The sequence below is a fragment of the Theobroma cacao genome, chromosome 4, assembly GCF_053813885.1.
Source record: "Theobroma cacao isolate CCN51 chromosome 4, ASM5381388v1, whole genome shotgun sequence".
NCBI lineage: Eukaryota > Viridiplantae > Streptophyta > Magnoliopsida > Malvales > Malvaceae > Theobroma > Theobroma cacao.
Genome location: NC_142642.1, coordinates 30,973,779 through 30,991,656, shown reverse-complemented (window position 1 = coordinate 30,991,656; position 17,878 = coordinate 30,973,779). Strand labels below are relative to the sequence as shown.

At 33.6% G+C, this 17,878-nt stretch overlaps 1 protein-coding gene and 2 long non-coding RNA genes across 4 annotated transcripts; 2 read left to right on the top strand and 1 right to left on the bottom strand.

Annotated features, from left to right (window-relative positions):
• Positions 1-841: 841 nt before the first annotated feature.
• Positions 842-4,176, bottom strand: LOC148763277 (receptor-like protein 7). 2 transcript variants are annotated; one of them, XM_088805152.1, is made up of 3 exons: positions 3,415-4,175; positions 3,127-3,252; positions 842-2,787 (listed from the first exon to the last, which is right to left on the bottom strand). In XM_088805152.1, exons 1-3 carry the CDS (start codon positions 3,991-3,993, stop codon positions 1,009-1,011), a joined length of 2,484 nt encoding a protein of 827 aa, XP_088661278.1. In that variant the 5' UTR covers positions 3,994-4,175; the 3' UTR covers positions 842-1,008. The 2 variants fall into 2 exon arrangements, with proteins under 2 accessions (XP_088661278.1, XP_088661277.1); XM_088805151.1 differs by having other exon boundaries at positions 842-3,252; positions 3,415-4,176.
• A 2,314-nt stretch (positions 4,177-6,490) lies between these two features.
• Positions 6,491-7,171, top strand: LOC148763276 (uncharacterized). The gene is made up of 2 exons (XR_016025914.1): positions 6,491-6,604; positions 6,971-7,171. It is a non-coding gene; the product is annotated as an uncharacterized LOC148763276 (long non-coding RNA).
• Positions 7,172-16,704: 9,533 nt separating this feature from the next.
• LOC148763275 (uncharacterized) lies at positions 16,705-17,452 on the top strand. Its single transcript, XR_016026029.1, has 2 exons — positions 16,705-16,910; positions 17,115-17,452. It is a non-coding gene; the product is annotated as an uncharacterized LOC148763275 (long non-coding RNA).
• Positions 17,453-17,878: the final 426 nt, after the last annotated feature.

The window sequence follows — 17,878 nt, the reverse complement described above, 5'->3', positions numbered from 1 at the left end:
TCCTTTGACCAACCACAAAAAATGTGTCTAGCACCATAAAACGTTGATCTAGCGCGTCATGTGATCGAGTCTGGCCACTTGAGTATTAGATTAGCACTTTTCGGCCATATTTGGTCTTGGAACTGCCATTATCATCATTGACATTATCACCTCTGGTGGTGAGTGGAGGTCAAAGAGAGAAAGAGATATGCAAGAATAGGAAGAGACTAAAAGACAAAAGGGAAATGAGAAGAAAAAAAAATGTATTTATGTCTAGGGTTGTAATTTTTTACACTTATAAGAGGCATTTTAGTTTTATCAATTTTAGAGATTATTCTCTCAATTATAGAATACCAAATACCATAGGGATTAGGATTAGTTAAACCTTATTTTGGGAAATTTTAGAGATTAGCTATTAGAAGAGAATAGTTGTTATTTGAGCCATTTACCAACTAAAAGAAGGAACAAATAATACCTAGGAATAGTGGGAGAATAGCTATTCCCCATTGACAGCAAGGATCCTGACTATGCCTAAACAAAAGCTATGAATCATTCTAAAAACATCTGGAAAAGAGGACCTATAAAAAGTAGATCCATTAAACATGAACCTACTATAGAGTCAAGCTCAATAAAATTTACCTATTGGTTAAAGTGCAAAACAGAAAAAACCAAAAGACCAAGAGCTGTATCCAGAGATTAACTGCCACCGTACAAAAGACCATCAGAAAACAGATGTTCCAAACATCCGGAATCCATGAACTGCCAGCATCCCCATTCCAAAGATCAAGCACCATACATTAAAACATTTTTGGTCTAGCTTTAATTAGCAACAGAAAACATTTTTCTTCAAACTGCAATAAGATCAGACCAAAAGATATGGAATTTTTCTGGAATCAAGGCATACTTATACATAAATCGAGCTTTATACTGTGTAATGCTACTCCCAATCCAAAAAGAGCCAAAAATAAAAAAAAGAGCAGGTTCTAAGCACACGCACACAATCCTATATATAATATATTACACTAGGACCTAGTAATTCCAGGAAACCTTTTTCCAAGCAGACCTCAAGGATCCTTGCCAATTAGAGCTATTCCAATTATTACTGACTAGCCACTTTCTGAAGACCTTCATGAACAACCCATCTTTCCTTAAGGTGAAGTTGTATCCATAAGACATTCCAATTACTAGCCCAGCTCCATATCCTGTCATAACTATTTTCCAATTAAACTTGAACACACTCTCAATTCCTTCATCATCTTCTTTGGGGGCCAAAGGAGGTGGTGGCTGCAAGACCTCAGCATTTCCACATTCTTCTGACAAAGGGGGTCCACACAATCTTGAATTTCCCTCGTACGAATCATTGTTAAACGTGTTGAATTGTGCTCCTTGAAGAATTTGCCCTTCAAGATTATTATAGGAGACGTTGAAGCTTGCAAGGAAGTTAAGGTTGACTAATTGCAGAGGGATTTTTCCCGAGAGCTTATTTCGAGAGAGGTCCAAAGATTCAAGGTCCGAAATTTCCCCCAATGCTGATGGAATATGACCAGTGAGATTGTTATTTGAAAGGTTAAGCATACGAATTTGCTTCAAATTACCAATGGCTTCGGGGATTTCACCTTGGAACTGGTTGCTGGATAAATCAATAGCTGAGATGGAATCTGGAACATTCTCATAACTAAGGTCCCTGCCTTTGTTAGCTAATATAAGTACGTACTTATAATAATCATACCACGATAATTCTCCATCATCGAAGCTTGTATTGGAGTTCATGTGTGGGGATAAGCCGTTTGTATTGGCAACTTCCATGGCAATCCAAATGTTGAAGTACCCAGATGGCAACTTACCCCTTAAACTATCGTCTGAGAGGTCAATTACCTGCAACTTGGAGAATTCCGATTTGGCTCGAGGTTTCCCTATCACACCATGCAATCCATTTGCTCTCAAGCTGAGAACCTTGAGTTTTGGAAGAGTGCCCAACCAAGTAGGAAAGGTATCATTTATCAGATTGTTTCCAAGAATTAAAACTTCTAACTTGGTACAATGGGCGAGTGATCTTGGTATTCTCCCTTGCAATTGATTTTGGCTCAAATCCATCATCCTCAACCCACAGCTCTTCATATATGTTGAAGGAATAGCACCAGTAAATTGATTATTTCGAAGGCTGACTACTTTTAGAGAGTCACTTTGGCTGAATAAACATCGCGGGAGAATCCCAGTGAAGTTGTTATTAGACAAATCCAAGGCCATGAGGAAAGAAAGATTGCAGAGCATTGGTGAGATTTCTCCTGACAGTGAGTTATTTGAAAATGAATAAGAGATGATGGAAGGTGGTGGATGCGGAAGTGATCCCTGGATCATGTTCGATTCAAGATTGAAAACCTCTAAGTGAGTCCATGGAAGAACAACGGGAAGCTCCTCAAATCCTGTCAGAAAATTAAAGCCCAAATTTAACTGCTGAAGAGTTTCTTTTCCCACGCTCCAAAACCATTTCGGTATTTGGCCATGAACTCCGTTGTCAGAAAGCTCCAAAAACTCCAATTCATCTTGACTACGCAGAAAATGTGGGAACTCAGATAAGTTGCATGAAGCCAATCCTAAAAGCTTGAACTTTGGACTAGTGGCATTGATGCTGACACTATTGAGCAGTGACAAGTTGTTACCTGAAAGTTGGAGTTTGGAGAGATTTTTAAGCTCAAGAAATGAGTCCAACATGAGAATTCCATTTAGTCGATTCGTGTGTAGATAAAGAAGCTCAAGATTCTCAAGCTTGAAGATTGATTCTGGAACAGGACCACTCAAATTATTTTCCTGCAATTTGATCTCAGTCAGCTTGGTAAGGTTTCCTATCCAAGGTGGAATCTGACCATCTAATTTATTGGCCCAGAGATATAAATTAGTAAGTTGGGTCAAATTTTGGAGAGAAGATGGGATGTTACCGGATAAACTGGTGTTAGTCAGGTCCAAGTAAGTTAGATTGATTTGCGTACCAAGCCAAGACAAGGTTCCACGGTCGAAATTGTTGGTGTTAAGAGACAGATAAACAAGTTGGGTAAGATTGGCTAAGGAAGGAGGAATAGGTCCCGAAAAGCTGTTAAAAGACAGATCAAGATAAGTGAGTTCAGTAAGGTTGCCAAGTGAATACGGTACCTTCCCTGAAAAATGGCAGTAGTTAATGTCCAAAAGTTCCAGAGACTTGAAGTTTCCAAATGATTCTGGCAGCTGTCCAAAGAAACTTGTGTTTGCAAGGCTTAATTCCAAGAGAGGGTGATTGCTCTGAATATCAGGTAAATACCCAGTCAGATCCGGATTGGACTGCAGGCTGAGAAACTGAAGACTGGGTAACTAAAAAATTCTTGGGGGAAAATCACCACGCAAGTCACAATTTGATAAAATTAAAGCTTTCAATGAAGAAAAATTTGCTAAGATATTAGGTACCGAAGAAGAAATTCTGACATCAGTTAGATAAAGCCCTTGAAGATTAGTTAAATTCTCAAGCAGAGACCTCAAGCCTGGCTTCCGGAGCTTCAATGAGTTCCCTGACAGATCAAGGAGCTCTAACTCTGTCAGCTGCAAGATCTCTGACGGTATTTGACCAGAGAAGTTGGAGTAAGAGAGGTCCAGAGATGTCAGTCTTGAGAGGTTCCTGATCTCAGAAGGAATTCTAGAATTTTTGAAGACATTGTCTGCGAGATTAAGCCACTGGAGGTGAACAAGATGGAAGAGGCTGCTTCTAGAATCGATTGAACCATAGAGATAACTGCTTCTAAGGTCGAGGCCGATTACATGACCAGTGCTGTTGTCACACTCGACCCCATCCCACGAGCAGCAGTCAGCACTTTCCCTCTCAAGTTTCCACGATTCAGTTTTCGCATGTGCCTCAGGAGTACTTGAGGCAGAGTTATTGATTACAAAGCTTTCCTTGAACTGCAACAGTGCTGAGCGTTCATCAGGGTGGCACAGTGGCTGTACAGAAGAAACAAGAAAAAGCAGTAAGAGCAAATTAAGCAAGCTCATCGAAATGGAGAGATACAAAAAAGAGCCCGTAATAATATCTCAATTCTTTATGTCCTCCCAACTCTTGGATGGGCAAACAAAATGGGCACTGACTGAACCATTTATAGACAATTATCTATAATTGGTAAACACGGCGTCTTCCAAGCACAGCGGAACAGTCGAAATGAGACTGTTGAAGTCTTCGTAGGTCAAGATTGAAGAGTTAAACAGTGAAGTCTCGTCCTGCCTTTATTTATATTTTGTATATTTAAGTAAAGATTCCAAAAGGCAACCTTCAGCAACCTGCAGTCTACGTCAGAAAAAGCAAATACCGTTAATTATTTCTTTTTTTTGGTTAAAGATACCGCCAATTTACTTGAATGAAACATGGAGAACCCATTCCAGTAACGTTTACATTTCAATAGATAATGCAAAAGACAGACAACTGAAATGAAAGCAATTGCTGATGATCCATGAGCCCCTTTGGGATCATTCCAAAGTCTTCAACTTTTGCGTGTTTCGCGGTGAAAATTACAACTTTCTTTTATATAATAATAATTTTACAGAGACTAGACTTAGTTAAGAAAACTAAATTATGTTGGAAAAAAAAAATCAACTTTTGCCTTTCATAATGCAAAAGCCAGAGTTTCCACCAATTTATGAAGTCTCAGACTTTTATATATTTGATGATTCGAGTTGTAGAAAGGGATATAGACGAAGAAAGATCGGTTTTTTTTAAACTGCTTTTTTTCTTTCTTATCTAAAAAGGTGACAACGTATCTGCTTAATTACATGTGAGATGTGAATGGAAAGCAATTAAAGAGAATTGGAAAAAGTAAATGAAAAGCGGAATGCGTGGATCCTGTGTTTGATAAGCCTTTGCCATGAGCCGTGTAACGACCCATTCTATGCCTGGTAACCAAGCAATGTAGGCAGGTCCACACGACCTACAAACCTTTTAGATTTAAACCTCTTTATAAACAGAATATTATTTTTAACTCAATATTTATCATTTCATCTTTCATAAAAACGTCGGCAATAGAGAAGTAAGCTAAAAAAAACAATAAGAATTTTTGAATTTCAACAAAGAATAAATTCCAAATATCCAATTTTTTTTACACAACTCAAAATTCAATTTAAAAATATCCAAGGGCTACAGCCTAAACTTTGAAATATTTTTACATGATACAACACTTGAAAACAACCGACATCTAGACAGAGGAGTGACACAAGGATAGTGCTATCAGACGCCAATTACCTACGCAACAAGTTGAAGTCCTCCCACCACTACTGCTCCCAAAAATTTGCTTATTTGTCATTTACCAATTAGTTAGAGCTAGCCTTTCATACTCAGTGAGTGAGTGGACAAGAAAGAAAACAAACATTAAGTTAGAGCTTTTGATAAAAGCATAATGATAATATATACGTATGATGAGATAAACAGTGCACAGAGTTAATAAATCATGTGCAAATTAATATAACATGCTTGAGTCTAAATCTCAATACTTTTTAACACTTATGCAACTCATAAATCTCATACTCAATAAAATCAATCAATCATGGCAATCTTGAGTACAACAAATTCCAAAATATCATATAAACAGAAAATTCACAGCCATGGTTTTCTCAAAGCAAATGTAATAGTAATGCCATGCTCAATTAATAAAAATATATTAGTTAGGGTATCTTAATGTAGGTCTAGTATAACCCTTATGCTTTCTCATGTAAATAACATCATCACTTACTCGTAGGACTTCCCATGCCACCATCATACGTAGGGGTTTCTTGTCCTCCTTAACCACTAATCGTAAGACTTCTCACATCACCAATAATAAGCCGAGGCTTCTCATCCCCTTTAGACCTACTTGTGGGAACTCTCCTACGTAACCAAATATCAAGTCAGGTCTTCACGTCCCCTTTATACCTACTTGTGAAAACTCCCCACTTCACCAAATATCTTAGTGCTCAAATATCAAATCGTTAACTAGCTGGCACTTTGTTCACAAGGTCCTCACAATCTGGTGTAGCAATGTGACTTATAACCGTAAAGCTTACCCAAGAAAATAATCCAAAGTAATTTCAAATATGTATAATCCGTTTCAATCATCTGTTCAATGGGCAATAAGTGCATGTTTCAGTCATGAAAGCCGCGAGCAATATAACAAGTTTCATCATAAAATCGAAGAGCATTAAAACAACAGATTCGTAGATGAAAATCAGTGAGCATGGCATTGTTAAAACATTTCACTCAAGCATCATAAAAATTGATCCAGGTAGAATTTAAAATGTTCATGATTGGCCTCTCTAGGGTCTTGATACAAGAGTGTAATCCGTTACAGTATTGAATAATCAAAACAGAATAAAATCTCTTTATTTTGAAAGGCTGGTTTCTTATTTTATAAAATGACTCAATAATATAGTATGTCCACCAAATAGATTCATAATCAAGTACTAGCAGCTCATGTTTCTCAATAACAATTCAAATATGTAAAGTATACACAAAGCATTTGATTTTCACTCAAATTTAGGACAACATTAATTCAACTTCCAAACATGAGGGCCTTGCTTACACTCTTCCTTCTTTTGTCCGCCCTTCTCTTCTCCGCCTCTTCTATTGCTGCTCAAAGTATTGGTAAGATGCTAAGTGCACTAGTTTTATTTTCTCGCCTGTATTATACTCACTAGTACATTACATGTATATATTTGGGTTATATGAAGACTGGATATAAAACAAAACACACATGCTTCCTCCAGATATTTTAATAACTTTTTTCTAGATATATGGACTACTGTAACTTTCACTAATCCATAATATCATAATAGTTAGAATTTATGATTCTATCTTAATAGTTTTAGATTTAAGTTAATCTTGAAACAAACAAACATTAGATTTATTTTTTTTTATAAAAATTCTTGTATTTATTACGAAATTCAACAGAAATGAACTTTTAGGATAACATGAAAATCATCTTCTTTAATATTCTCATAACATTTGTAGGTTCTAAAGGTGGTGGGGGAAGTGGAAGTGGAACCCCTGTAACAGGGAACAGACCTCCAGCAGCAGTACCATGCCGTGGCAGACCATTTACTTCTTGCATCCCAAAGCCCCCAAAGAAGTGTAATACTCCTTTCCAGGGTGATTGCCCCTAACCTAAATAAAGTATAAAAGCATCCACGCTGAAAGAATGAAGAATAATAACTGAGCTCCATAATAATGTCTTGTCTGTTTTCTTTCTTCTCGTTATTTTGGGAGTAAATATCCAATTATCTCCCCCAGTTTTAAATTTGGGAAATAAAGGTCAGGCATAAAATGTCTCCAATTATCTCCTCTTATGTACTATCAGTTAAACCCTGCACCTCTCAATATCTTCTCTAAAAATAATGGCGAAGCCTGTTTACTCCATAGTCGCATTTCCTGTGGGCCTAACTCCATGGAAAGATAAGATCGAGCCTGAGACGGCCCACCCATCTACATCGTATTTGATTATTAAAATAATAATATTAAATTTATATCTATACTTTACTATTAAAATCAAATAAAAATAAATAATTTTGCCAAACAGTCGATCTCAAGCATTGGTCTAAAGTGGGTCAGGCCTACATGTCTAAGTGGATAATCCGGTCCATGGACATATCTAAACCATCCCTACACCTGAATTACAAAAATTTCCATGTCACCGACTTTTCCATTTCGAGAGGCAAACCTCAACTGAAGGCAATAAAAATGAATGCTAAATTTTTAGTTTTAAAATATTTAAGTATTGAATTTAGACATTCAAAATCCTGTGGTATACTATTAAAAATTAAACATTCAGTAAATTTTTATTGAATTTACTTTCAAAATCATGTGGTTATGCTATTACTTAAAGTGTTTATCCAATTTTTAGATTTATAGCCATTTCAATAATTTTGAAATTTTCAATGATTTTATCCAATAAAACTTAAATGACAAATAGTACACTTCTTCTTTTTTTTTTTTATTTTGAAATTATCCTATAAATTGTTGTTAGAGTTTTCAAATTTTATAATCAATAGTAAAAGATTGACATGTATCTCATTAAAACATATTTATGAAAATATTTAATAACGGTATATCAATTAATTGACAAATGAATATGAAAATTATGTAACTCTATTGGTAGAGTTTAAAAACTCTAATCTCAAGTGTATACTTGACATTTTTGACAAATTTATTTTCCTAAAATAATTTTGTGATCTAAACAACATCTCCAATTATTTTAACAAAACTACAACAAGTATGTTTTGTTCTTTTTAAAGTGAAGATTTGAGAATAAAAAAGTTGTTATCAAGGTGGCTCTTGGTAAGGCCACCCAAGCAAAGCTCTAAATTTGGAAAGGTCTCATATTTTTATAATATAATATAATTAATTATATTAAAAATATATAAAATTAAAATAATTATTAAAATATTTACTTATTTTCTCATGTCTAATAAATATTAATTTTCTCTCACTTTCACATCGTATTAATTATTAACTAATTATTTCATTAACTATTAAAAATATGTAAAAGTCAAAGATAATTAATAAAATAACATATTTTTTTATTTTCCTAATTATGTGTGTCAAGCCCGACTCTACAATATGTTTATTATGCCATTCCTACATAAGAATGCATATTTGCTTACTTGAGTACCTCGAAAATCGTTAAAGGACGGCAAAGTACCAAATGGTACAATTAAGTTGAATTAAGCCTCGAACTAATCCAAATAGAGATTTTAAGACGAAATTGAAAATTTTAAAACCCTAAAATGACTTAAAATGGTGATTCGGAGTTCGAGGACTGATTTAGAGTCAAATTGAAATTTTTATGACCTAGGGGCAAAATGATCATTTTTCCACTCGAGGTTAAGATGTGAGTGTTGGATGAAATTTTTGACTAAGATTGATCATTTGGAGTATAATTTGAGTTTGAGAAGTGAAGAATTTTAATTTCGGCGTTTTTTCGAGGATAAGGGCAAAATAGTCATTTTGCCACCCCAAGGGCAAAATTATAATTTTAGACACCCAACACTTGTCATGCCCATGACTTTCATCCATTAACATTTTATATTGTGAATAATTGTAGACACTAAATCATAAACAAAAAAATGAATTAAAAAAATATATAATAAAAATAATAAAAATTAAAATAAAGAAGATATGAAAAAAGAGGGGAGTGAGGTACGACTGGCAGGGTGCGGACGCACCCTGCCAGGCACCTCCCTCACCCTGCCAGACGCGAAAAATTCGCGTCTAGTAAGGTAGTGGAGCGTGCCCCCTCCAGAGCCCAAGAATCGGGTATAAAAGGGAGGGGACACTGTAGCATTCGGGGGGAGGAGATCAAAAAATCTGCAAAAACAAAGAATTCCCAGATTTCTAGCAACGGGGAAGCCACAAACAAAAAAAAAAAGGAAGAAAGAAAGAGGGAAATAACAAGAAGGTCGGTTAGAGAGCAAGGGGCTTTCTCTTAGTGCCGCCGGTTTGGGTGAGTGAGGAAGGGGGAGATCTTGGGTGAGAGAGCAAAAAAAAGAAACGGGTAGAGAGAAAAGAAAGGGTTGGTGAGAGAGTTTAAAATGGCAGCTTGAGATTTAGAGAGAAAGGGGGTGAGCGGCAGCTAGGTAACGGCAGGAAGAAAGCAAATCATCTGCCACTAGAGAGAGCAAAAAAATATATATATAGAAATTGCTAGAGAGAAAGAGAAGTAGCTGGGCACTAGAGAGAAAAAGGGAAGGAAAAAGTGAAGAAAGGATAAAAAATAGTGGGGTTTCTTAAAGTGCGTCCTGTGGGTAGACCTCCCCTTTCCCACCCCAAATGGCATATTTTGGAAGAATAAAATTTGCTGGCTGCAGAGTTAAAAGTTGATTGGAGTGGGCTGTAGATTTGGAGGAGCTTAGAAAGGTAAAACATTTATCATTTCTCTTAAATTTTTATCGCTTGAGTTGGTTCATTTTATTTGTTTGTAGGATTATTGTTTAATCATTTAAGATTAGCACTTCAATGTAATGTTCTAAAATCCTTAGGTTTTATTTTTGAGATTTAAGAAAGTAATACAAATAAAGGGATATATAAATATAAAAAACTTTTACATAAGAAAAGGATTCAAATGTAAGAAAATATTTATTAGAGGTATTGAAACTTAGGAAAATAAAGCACATAGCAAAAAAAAAAATAATAGATTGCTAAATAAAATATGTTTATAGTGATAGATCTAAAGAGCTAAATATAAAATATAAAAATATAAATGAATGAAATAGATGATAGGCAAAAAAAATATATATATATATATATATATATAAAGGTTAAGTTAAGTAAAAATTGGAGACTATTGAGACATTGGTGAGGTATCCTTGGGTAAAACCATATAAGGAGCATATAAAATATGTTTATACATTAGATTGTAAAAATATATTTAGTGAATGAGAATAAACAAGGAAGAAACATTTTATGTTAAATAAAAAAATATATAGTTGAGCTAGTCAAATAATTATAATAAGATAGGTATTAGAATTGATCTTGGAAAAATTGAATTTTAAGACACAATAATATTAAATAAGTTAAGTAAACAATACCGATGATGGGATGATTGGTCGGGGGCGCGAGGAGTCGCAATCCCGGGCCGATATTCCTTAGGTTCAGAATCCGAATCAAGGCTCCACCAGTACGATGGGAGGGCCTCGATTTCAAGGTTTCGAAATTCTTAATAAATAAAAAGTTTGACTATACCAAAAAAATTACTTGATAAAAATAATAAATAAATAATAAAAAATTAAAAAATTAAATATATATATATATATAATAAGATATTAGACATTAGGTTTGAATAAAAGATTGCTTATGAAAAATATAATAATAAAAATATAAAAATATATAAAATAAAAATAGTATAATAAAAATTATATAATTTTTGTTCACTAAAATAACATAGAATTATAAGCAATTTGTCTAATTATAAATGGAAAACATAAGAACTTAGAACAAAAAAATGTAAAGTATAAAAAAAATAATAATAAGAAATAAGAATAGAAAATATGATAATAAAATATATAATAAAATAAAAATAATTAATAATAACAAAAAATATAGATAATTGCATTAGCATAGCATATATGTATTGCATCATACATATCATTGCATATAAATATTTCTGTTTTCGAGTTTAAGCCCCGATGATGGGATCTTCCGGGGATCTTGCGAAGGCGAGTATTTCTCGAAAAGTTCCTTAGGTGAAAAGACGTCCTCGGGTCTCACCAGTATGATGGGAGGGCTCGAGAACCATCTTTAATAAAAGACTTTTGCCCGAATTAGGTTCATTATGCACAAAAATATTGTTTTAAAAAGAAAACGTACGATGACCCCGATGACGGGAATTATCCGTCGAATCTGCGAAGGCGAGTTTCTCGGATAATTTCCTAGGTGAGAGAATATCCCGAGTCCCACCAGTATGATGGGCGGATTCGAGAAAATATCATCGATAAAAGGTTATTCGTCCGGCATTTTTATCTCACGTCATGCATTCCATCTTGCCACCCATTTGCATTCCATTTTAGGTTAAATAGGAGATAAAATAAAAGAATAATAATTAAGAAAATATAATGAAATTAAAAATTAAAGCCTAATAGGATAATCTAAAAATGGTACCGTTCATGGAACGGGCGTCCCGAGGGTGCTAATCCTTCCTCGGGTGTAACCGTACTCCCGAACCTAGATCTAAAAAATCGTAGACCAGTTTAAGGTTCTTTTCGGTGGGTTTAAAATTAATTTAAGTTTTCATCGATTAGAATTGAGTCAATAGGTGGCCAATCGCACCTAGTAAAAAAGATTGGTGGCGACTCCTAGTTTAATTTTTTAGTGAGTTTTTCACGTTCGCGTCTGGCGGTCGGGTTCTCGAACCCGCACGTTACGACAATAATTGAAATATTTTATGTGATGGAGAAAGAAAGCTTAATAGTTAAGAATTTAAAAATGGACCAATGGTAAGGTGACAAGTGTCAAGCTTTTATTTCTTTATTATTCTCCTTATAAATTAGCACAAAACCAGCCCATTTCTCTTCATTATGGTCGACCTCACCAAGGAGAAGCAAGAAAAAGGAAGAACAAAACCCTAGGTGAAAACATTCAAGGGAAAAGTATGAAAATTCAAGGAAACAAGTGAAAAAGGTAAGATGTTTTCAATTTAAGCTTGAGATCTCTCTTTCTTAAGCATTTTTTTTCTTATTTTTCATGGTTGAATCACATGAAATCATGATGAATCCCTTGCTGGCCAAACACTTAGAGGGAGGTTTTGATGCTTGATTTGGTTAGATTTAAATGTATTTTAATGTTTTTAGTTAGTTAGTGATGTGTAGTATGAAAAGCCAACAAGAAAAATTCACTTCCTCCCATCACCCCTCATTGGCCGAATCTTCCATGTAAAGTGTGGATGGTGGATTTGATTTTATTTCAAGTGAATTGGTTAGGAAATGATGAATTACGGTGAGAAAATCAAGTAGGAAAAATCATAGTATTGATGCACCCACCATGGTCGAAATTCCCAAGAGAAAATGTGAAGATGATTTTGCTAAATTTTATGTTACTTGACTTGAGTTTGATGATTTGGAGTATTGGGAAAGAAATGGAGTTATTTGGAGTTAAATTGGACATATTGGCCAATTAATCGAGTGATAGATCGAATTAGGCCAATACCGTTTTATTTAGGTACACAATTGAATTTGTGTAGAACACTGTGTTTAGATGATAATCCGAATAATTTGCATTCCATTTCATGCATCCATATAGTTTTATAACGGTTTAGCACCAATGTGGTAACTTGCTTGATTGTGCATTATATCTAAGTCGTGAATCCTCCGATAAGGGCAAAGAAATTGTACCCGAGGATCGATAGTCGGAGTATTCAAAAAATTTGACTCCCAAAATAGTGAGTAACCTTATCATCATCTTGATTATCTAAAGTGAATTTTAATTTGTTTTTGTGATTTTATGGAAAATGAGTTTAAATGGTAAATCTTTATGTTTTATAAGCAAAATGTGATCAAATGAAATGATTTTATAAAATTGTCTTGAAATTGAATGATGGTTTTGAAAATGAAGTAATTGGAGACTACTTGCTATGTTGTAAATTATGGTTTGAATTGAATGGTTTATGATAATGTGGGCATGAATGGCTGGACGAGTATTTGTGTTAAAAATGTATAAACTGTTGTTTACCTTGATAGGCTGGATAATAATAAAATTACCATGTCATGCTATTGAATTTTTATTGATTTGGTGGGTTTAGCTTGCTACAGTGGGCGAATTCTGTGGATCAGCCTATTAGAGGGGCATGGAATCTAGTTATATACGTATCTCGGTCGAATAGGCGCGTAGGGTAACTCCCGAGATAAAACTTTAGAGTTCACTTCAAGCCAAACCACCACGTGAGGGTGAACTCAATCAATGCCAAAGAACGGCTATGTTTTCAAAATAAAAACATGATTTATGCGTACATGATTTTTAACAACCTTGGCGGACTCGGTTGGGACAGCCCATGGCCAAGGTATCCCTGACAACTAAGTATGAGAATGATTTTGGCACGAGCCAAGCTTTTCAGGAAATCATAAGCTTCATTGTTTAGTTGGGTGAAATGAATCTATTTTATTTTATTAAAATGAGTTCGAAATGCTGTGAATCATTTTTATGCTAATCTATTTTATTTGTCTCCATTACTCAACTTTAGATATTTTACATGATATTTGTTTACTCATTGGATTATATAATCTCACTACCCTCCTTTCCACCTATTTCAGGCTCAAGATAGTCGATAAACAACTCATTTCATTGAGGGCTACAGCTGGACTTGCATCCTCAAAAACTGTAGGTTCACAGCTTTCATTACTTTTAGTCATTCGGGGGCCCACATATCATTGTTAAATGTTTTGAATACCTGGTTGCGTGTGCTACTGTATGTAGGAATTTATTTTGCTTTTACGCTATAAAAAAATTATTTACATAGCGTTCTGTAAAAATTGTTTTATGAAAAAAATTAGAATATTTTGTTCATTATTTTTATTTTATTCCATTAGCTATAATTTCACTTTAAATGAATGTTTTAGATATCTAAACTTATTTTCGGATATGAAATGTGTAAATTTCTTTCGTATACTACATTTTAGCTGGTTTCAAAATTTTTGAATAAAATGACCAAAATATCCCTGTGTAGTTGAAATTTCTCTTTGACTGTTTTTGAATTGAAATTGGTTCATATCACTTTGAAACATGATTTTAGTAACTAATACTCACAGAGGAAGCGAGAAAACTGATGTTAAGTCTTGTGAGGTTTCGATTGGCATTTCGGGTAATGAATGTCTATCGGGACATCACGGCAGTTGTCACGGACTCGATGGGAGTTCTGGGTCGTGACAATGTGCTTAATAAATCTCTATTTTTTATTACTTCTCAATTCGTATGATGCTAATAATTCTTATCTATTTCCCTCATTTCCAATCAACTAATAGTAATATCTATTTAATGATGTTTAACAACTATTTTTTTCTCGCCTATTTCTCCTATTCCAATCAACCAATGTAATATGTATTTAATATTTCCAATAATTATTTTTTCTTATATATAAAATCAATTTTTTTTTCAATTTATAATATCCAGTTTTGAATTTTTCTTTTTTCATTTTCTCTTTTTTTCTTTTAACTTTAATTTTCTTCCAAAACATACTTAAGAAGTTTGTTATGCTATAATCTTCAAAAAACCGTAAGTCTCATTTATGGTTTGCAATAAACATTTAACAATTAAGTATTATCATTCTAATCTTTGCATACTTTTTTACTTTAATTTAGAGTTTATATTATATTATTATATTGTCTTTATTTTGTGTAATAGTTAATTTATTTGAATTAAAAATTTAGATTGTTGATTTTTTATTAACTATTTAAAAAATATAAGATAATTATAATAACTAAATATTTTTTGTACTTCATAATAAATATTTTAACATGTCAAATAAAAAATATGAATCGGATTATTCAAAGCTTAAAAAAGAAAAATTAAAAATTTAATACAATCTAAAAAGACGCACTTGTTAAATTTTTTTTACAAGTAATAAAAATAATGAATAAAAAATTATTAAAAAAATATTAGATGAATCTGATTATAAAAATTTAAGTAAAAATTTTAGATGTCAAAATGTTAGAAGAATAAAATTTTAATAATTTTGTTAATTTTAATAAAAAAATCTCTCTTAAATATTTTATTTTAATCTTTTGAAGTTATTGATCCGTTTTTAATTATTATAATAAATTATAATGTGTTTTACGTAGTCTTCTTTGACTTGTTAATTATTGCACCCGAGTCTTCTTCAGTTCTTCCTCTTTATACATATAGTTGTCTAGTGTGACCATCTTCTTTCTAGCATTCATTGGTTGCTTTAGTCCTTTTAGATATTATAGGAGGATGAACAATTTTCTAGAATCATAGGTGTTACCCCAGCGAGTAAATGCATGAGCTCCTGCAGTAGAGGCATCAGCCATATAATAGTGCGTTGTTCCTTTAAATTAGGCTAAGTTGGTAGTTCTAAGGATGTCCAATGCCAAACTAGTGCATGGGTCATATATTCTATACTATATACATATGATAAGCAATCAGATCATCAAATTTTGTGGATACGGCATGTAAGATTCAAGATTGCGACGTGGGTGAGATGTATGTTTCAAAGTTTTGATGAAACATTTTGTTTTATCCTTTTTAGTTTTTAAATGAAATAATAAAAATCTAAATCTTTGAACCTAACAGGTAGTAATAAATCTCCATTTAATAAAACTTTTTTTATATTCTTACTTTACCCTTCAATAATTCATGAAATTAGAGGTACAAATTATATATATATATATTCTGTTTGATTTAATTTTTCTCTTGGTTATTTATTTTATTTACTTATTTTCATTCTAATTTGGTTTAATGAAATAAATGTTTTTGTTGATTAGAAATAATTTAAAATATTGTCAAATAATTCCTCCTACAGCACTTATGCAATAAGTTTGTGAAAAAAATAAATTTAATTTTTCTGTTTTAACACTTTAAAAATAGTTATACTCGGACAGTACTTCCAGCTGGATCAAACAAAGTCATGAGTGGGCAATTTTGGACGCGTGCATGGACAAGGGTAGTCAACCAAGTCAGGCATTATATTATTGCCTCGTGGAAGTAATGCCTTTCTCCGTTCAAATTTGGGCGGCTCAAATGCCTTTGATCAAAATTGTAAGCATTCCAGAAAACAAATAGGCTAGAAGGATAAAGAAATGAAAATCTCTGTGCCCGCAATCAGTGGGTTTCTTTACTTTGACTTTGGAAAAATCGACGTCAATTTTCCATCGGCACTACTTTGGTCATTGACTTAGTCAACCTGGCTGGTTGAAAAGATCATTGTTGGTGTAAGTAAGTAATTTTATTAACAACACAATATGTCTCAATCATTTGTTTTTACAGGACTATCGAATAACCCAAAATAATCAGTTAAAATAATACAAACATGGGTAGTATCTCTTTCTTTCTTTCTTTCTTTAAATTTGGGAGCATTTAGTAGGAATATCATAAATGTATAAGAAAAAAAATGCCAGGCACTTGCTCTCCAACGAGCCAAGTGTGAATCCATCCGTGTTTCCTAGTCAATATTGATGGTTGGGTCCGGGGGGCTTCTCTGCGCTTTCTCTTTGATACCATTCAGAAAGGACAACCCTTCTCCTAATAATAGAAACTATATTATAAAGTCTAGAGAAAATCTTCCACTCCCTCCCTCTCCGATGAATGCACTATAAATATCGGTAAACAGGTGGTGAATATCACGCCAAGACAACATTAATTCAACTTCCAAACATGAGGGCCTTGCTTACACTCTTCCTTCTTTTGTCCGCCCTTCTCTTCTCCGCCTCTTCTATTGCTGCTCAAAGTATTGGTAAGATGCTAAGTGCACTAGTTTTATTTTCTCGCCTGTATTACTTAATTGTTTTAGATTTAAGTTAATCTTGAAACAAACAAACATTAGATTAATTTTTTTTATAAAAATTCTTGTATTTATTACGAAATTCAACAGAAATGAACTTTTAGGATAACATGAAAATCATCTTCATCTTCTTTAATATTCTCATAACATTTGTAGGTTCTAAAGGTGGTGGGGGAAGTGGAAGTGGAACCCCTGTAACAGGGAACAGACCTCCAGCAGCAGTACCATGCCGTGGCAGACCATTTACTTCTTGCATCCCAAAGCCCCCAAAGAAGTGTAATTCTCCTTTCCAGGGTGATTGCCCCTAACCTAAATAAAGTATAAAAGCATCCACGCTGAAAGAATGAAGAACAATAACTGAGCTCCATAATAATGTCTTGTCTGTTTTCTTTCTACTTGTTATTTTGGGAGTAAATATCCAAGAATAGTGTAATTGATTTGCCCCCGGTTTTAAATTTGGGAAATAAAGGTCAGGCATAAAATGTCTCCAATTATCTCCTCTTAAGTATTATCAGTTAAACCCTGTACCTCTCAATATCTTCTCTAAAAATAATGGCGAACCTTACTATTAAAATCAAATAAAAATAAACGATTTTACCAAACAGTCGATCTCAAGCACTGGTCTAAAGCGGGTCAGGCCTACATGTCTAGGTGGATAATCCGGTCCATGGACATATCTAAACCATCCCTACACCTGAATTATAAATATTTCCATTCGGCGCTTTTAAAATATTTAAATATTTAAAATGTTAAAAAATTTCCATTCGGCGCTCAGTAAAATTTATCCCTACACCGACTTTTCCATTCCGAGAGGCAAACCTCAACTGAAGGCAATAAAAATGAATGCTAAATTTTTAGTTTTAAAACATTTAAATATTGAATTTATACTATCACGATCCGGAACTCTCATCAAGCTTGTG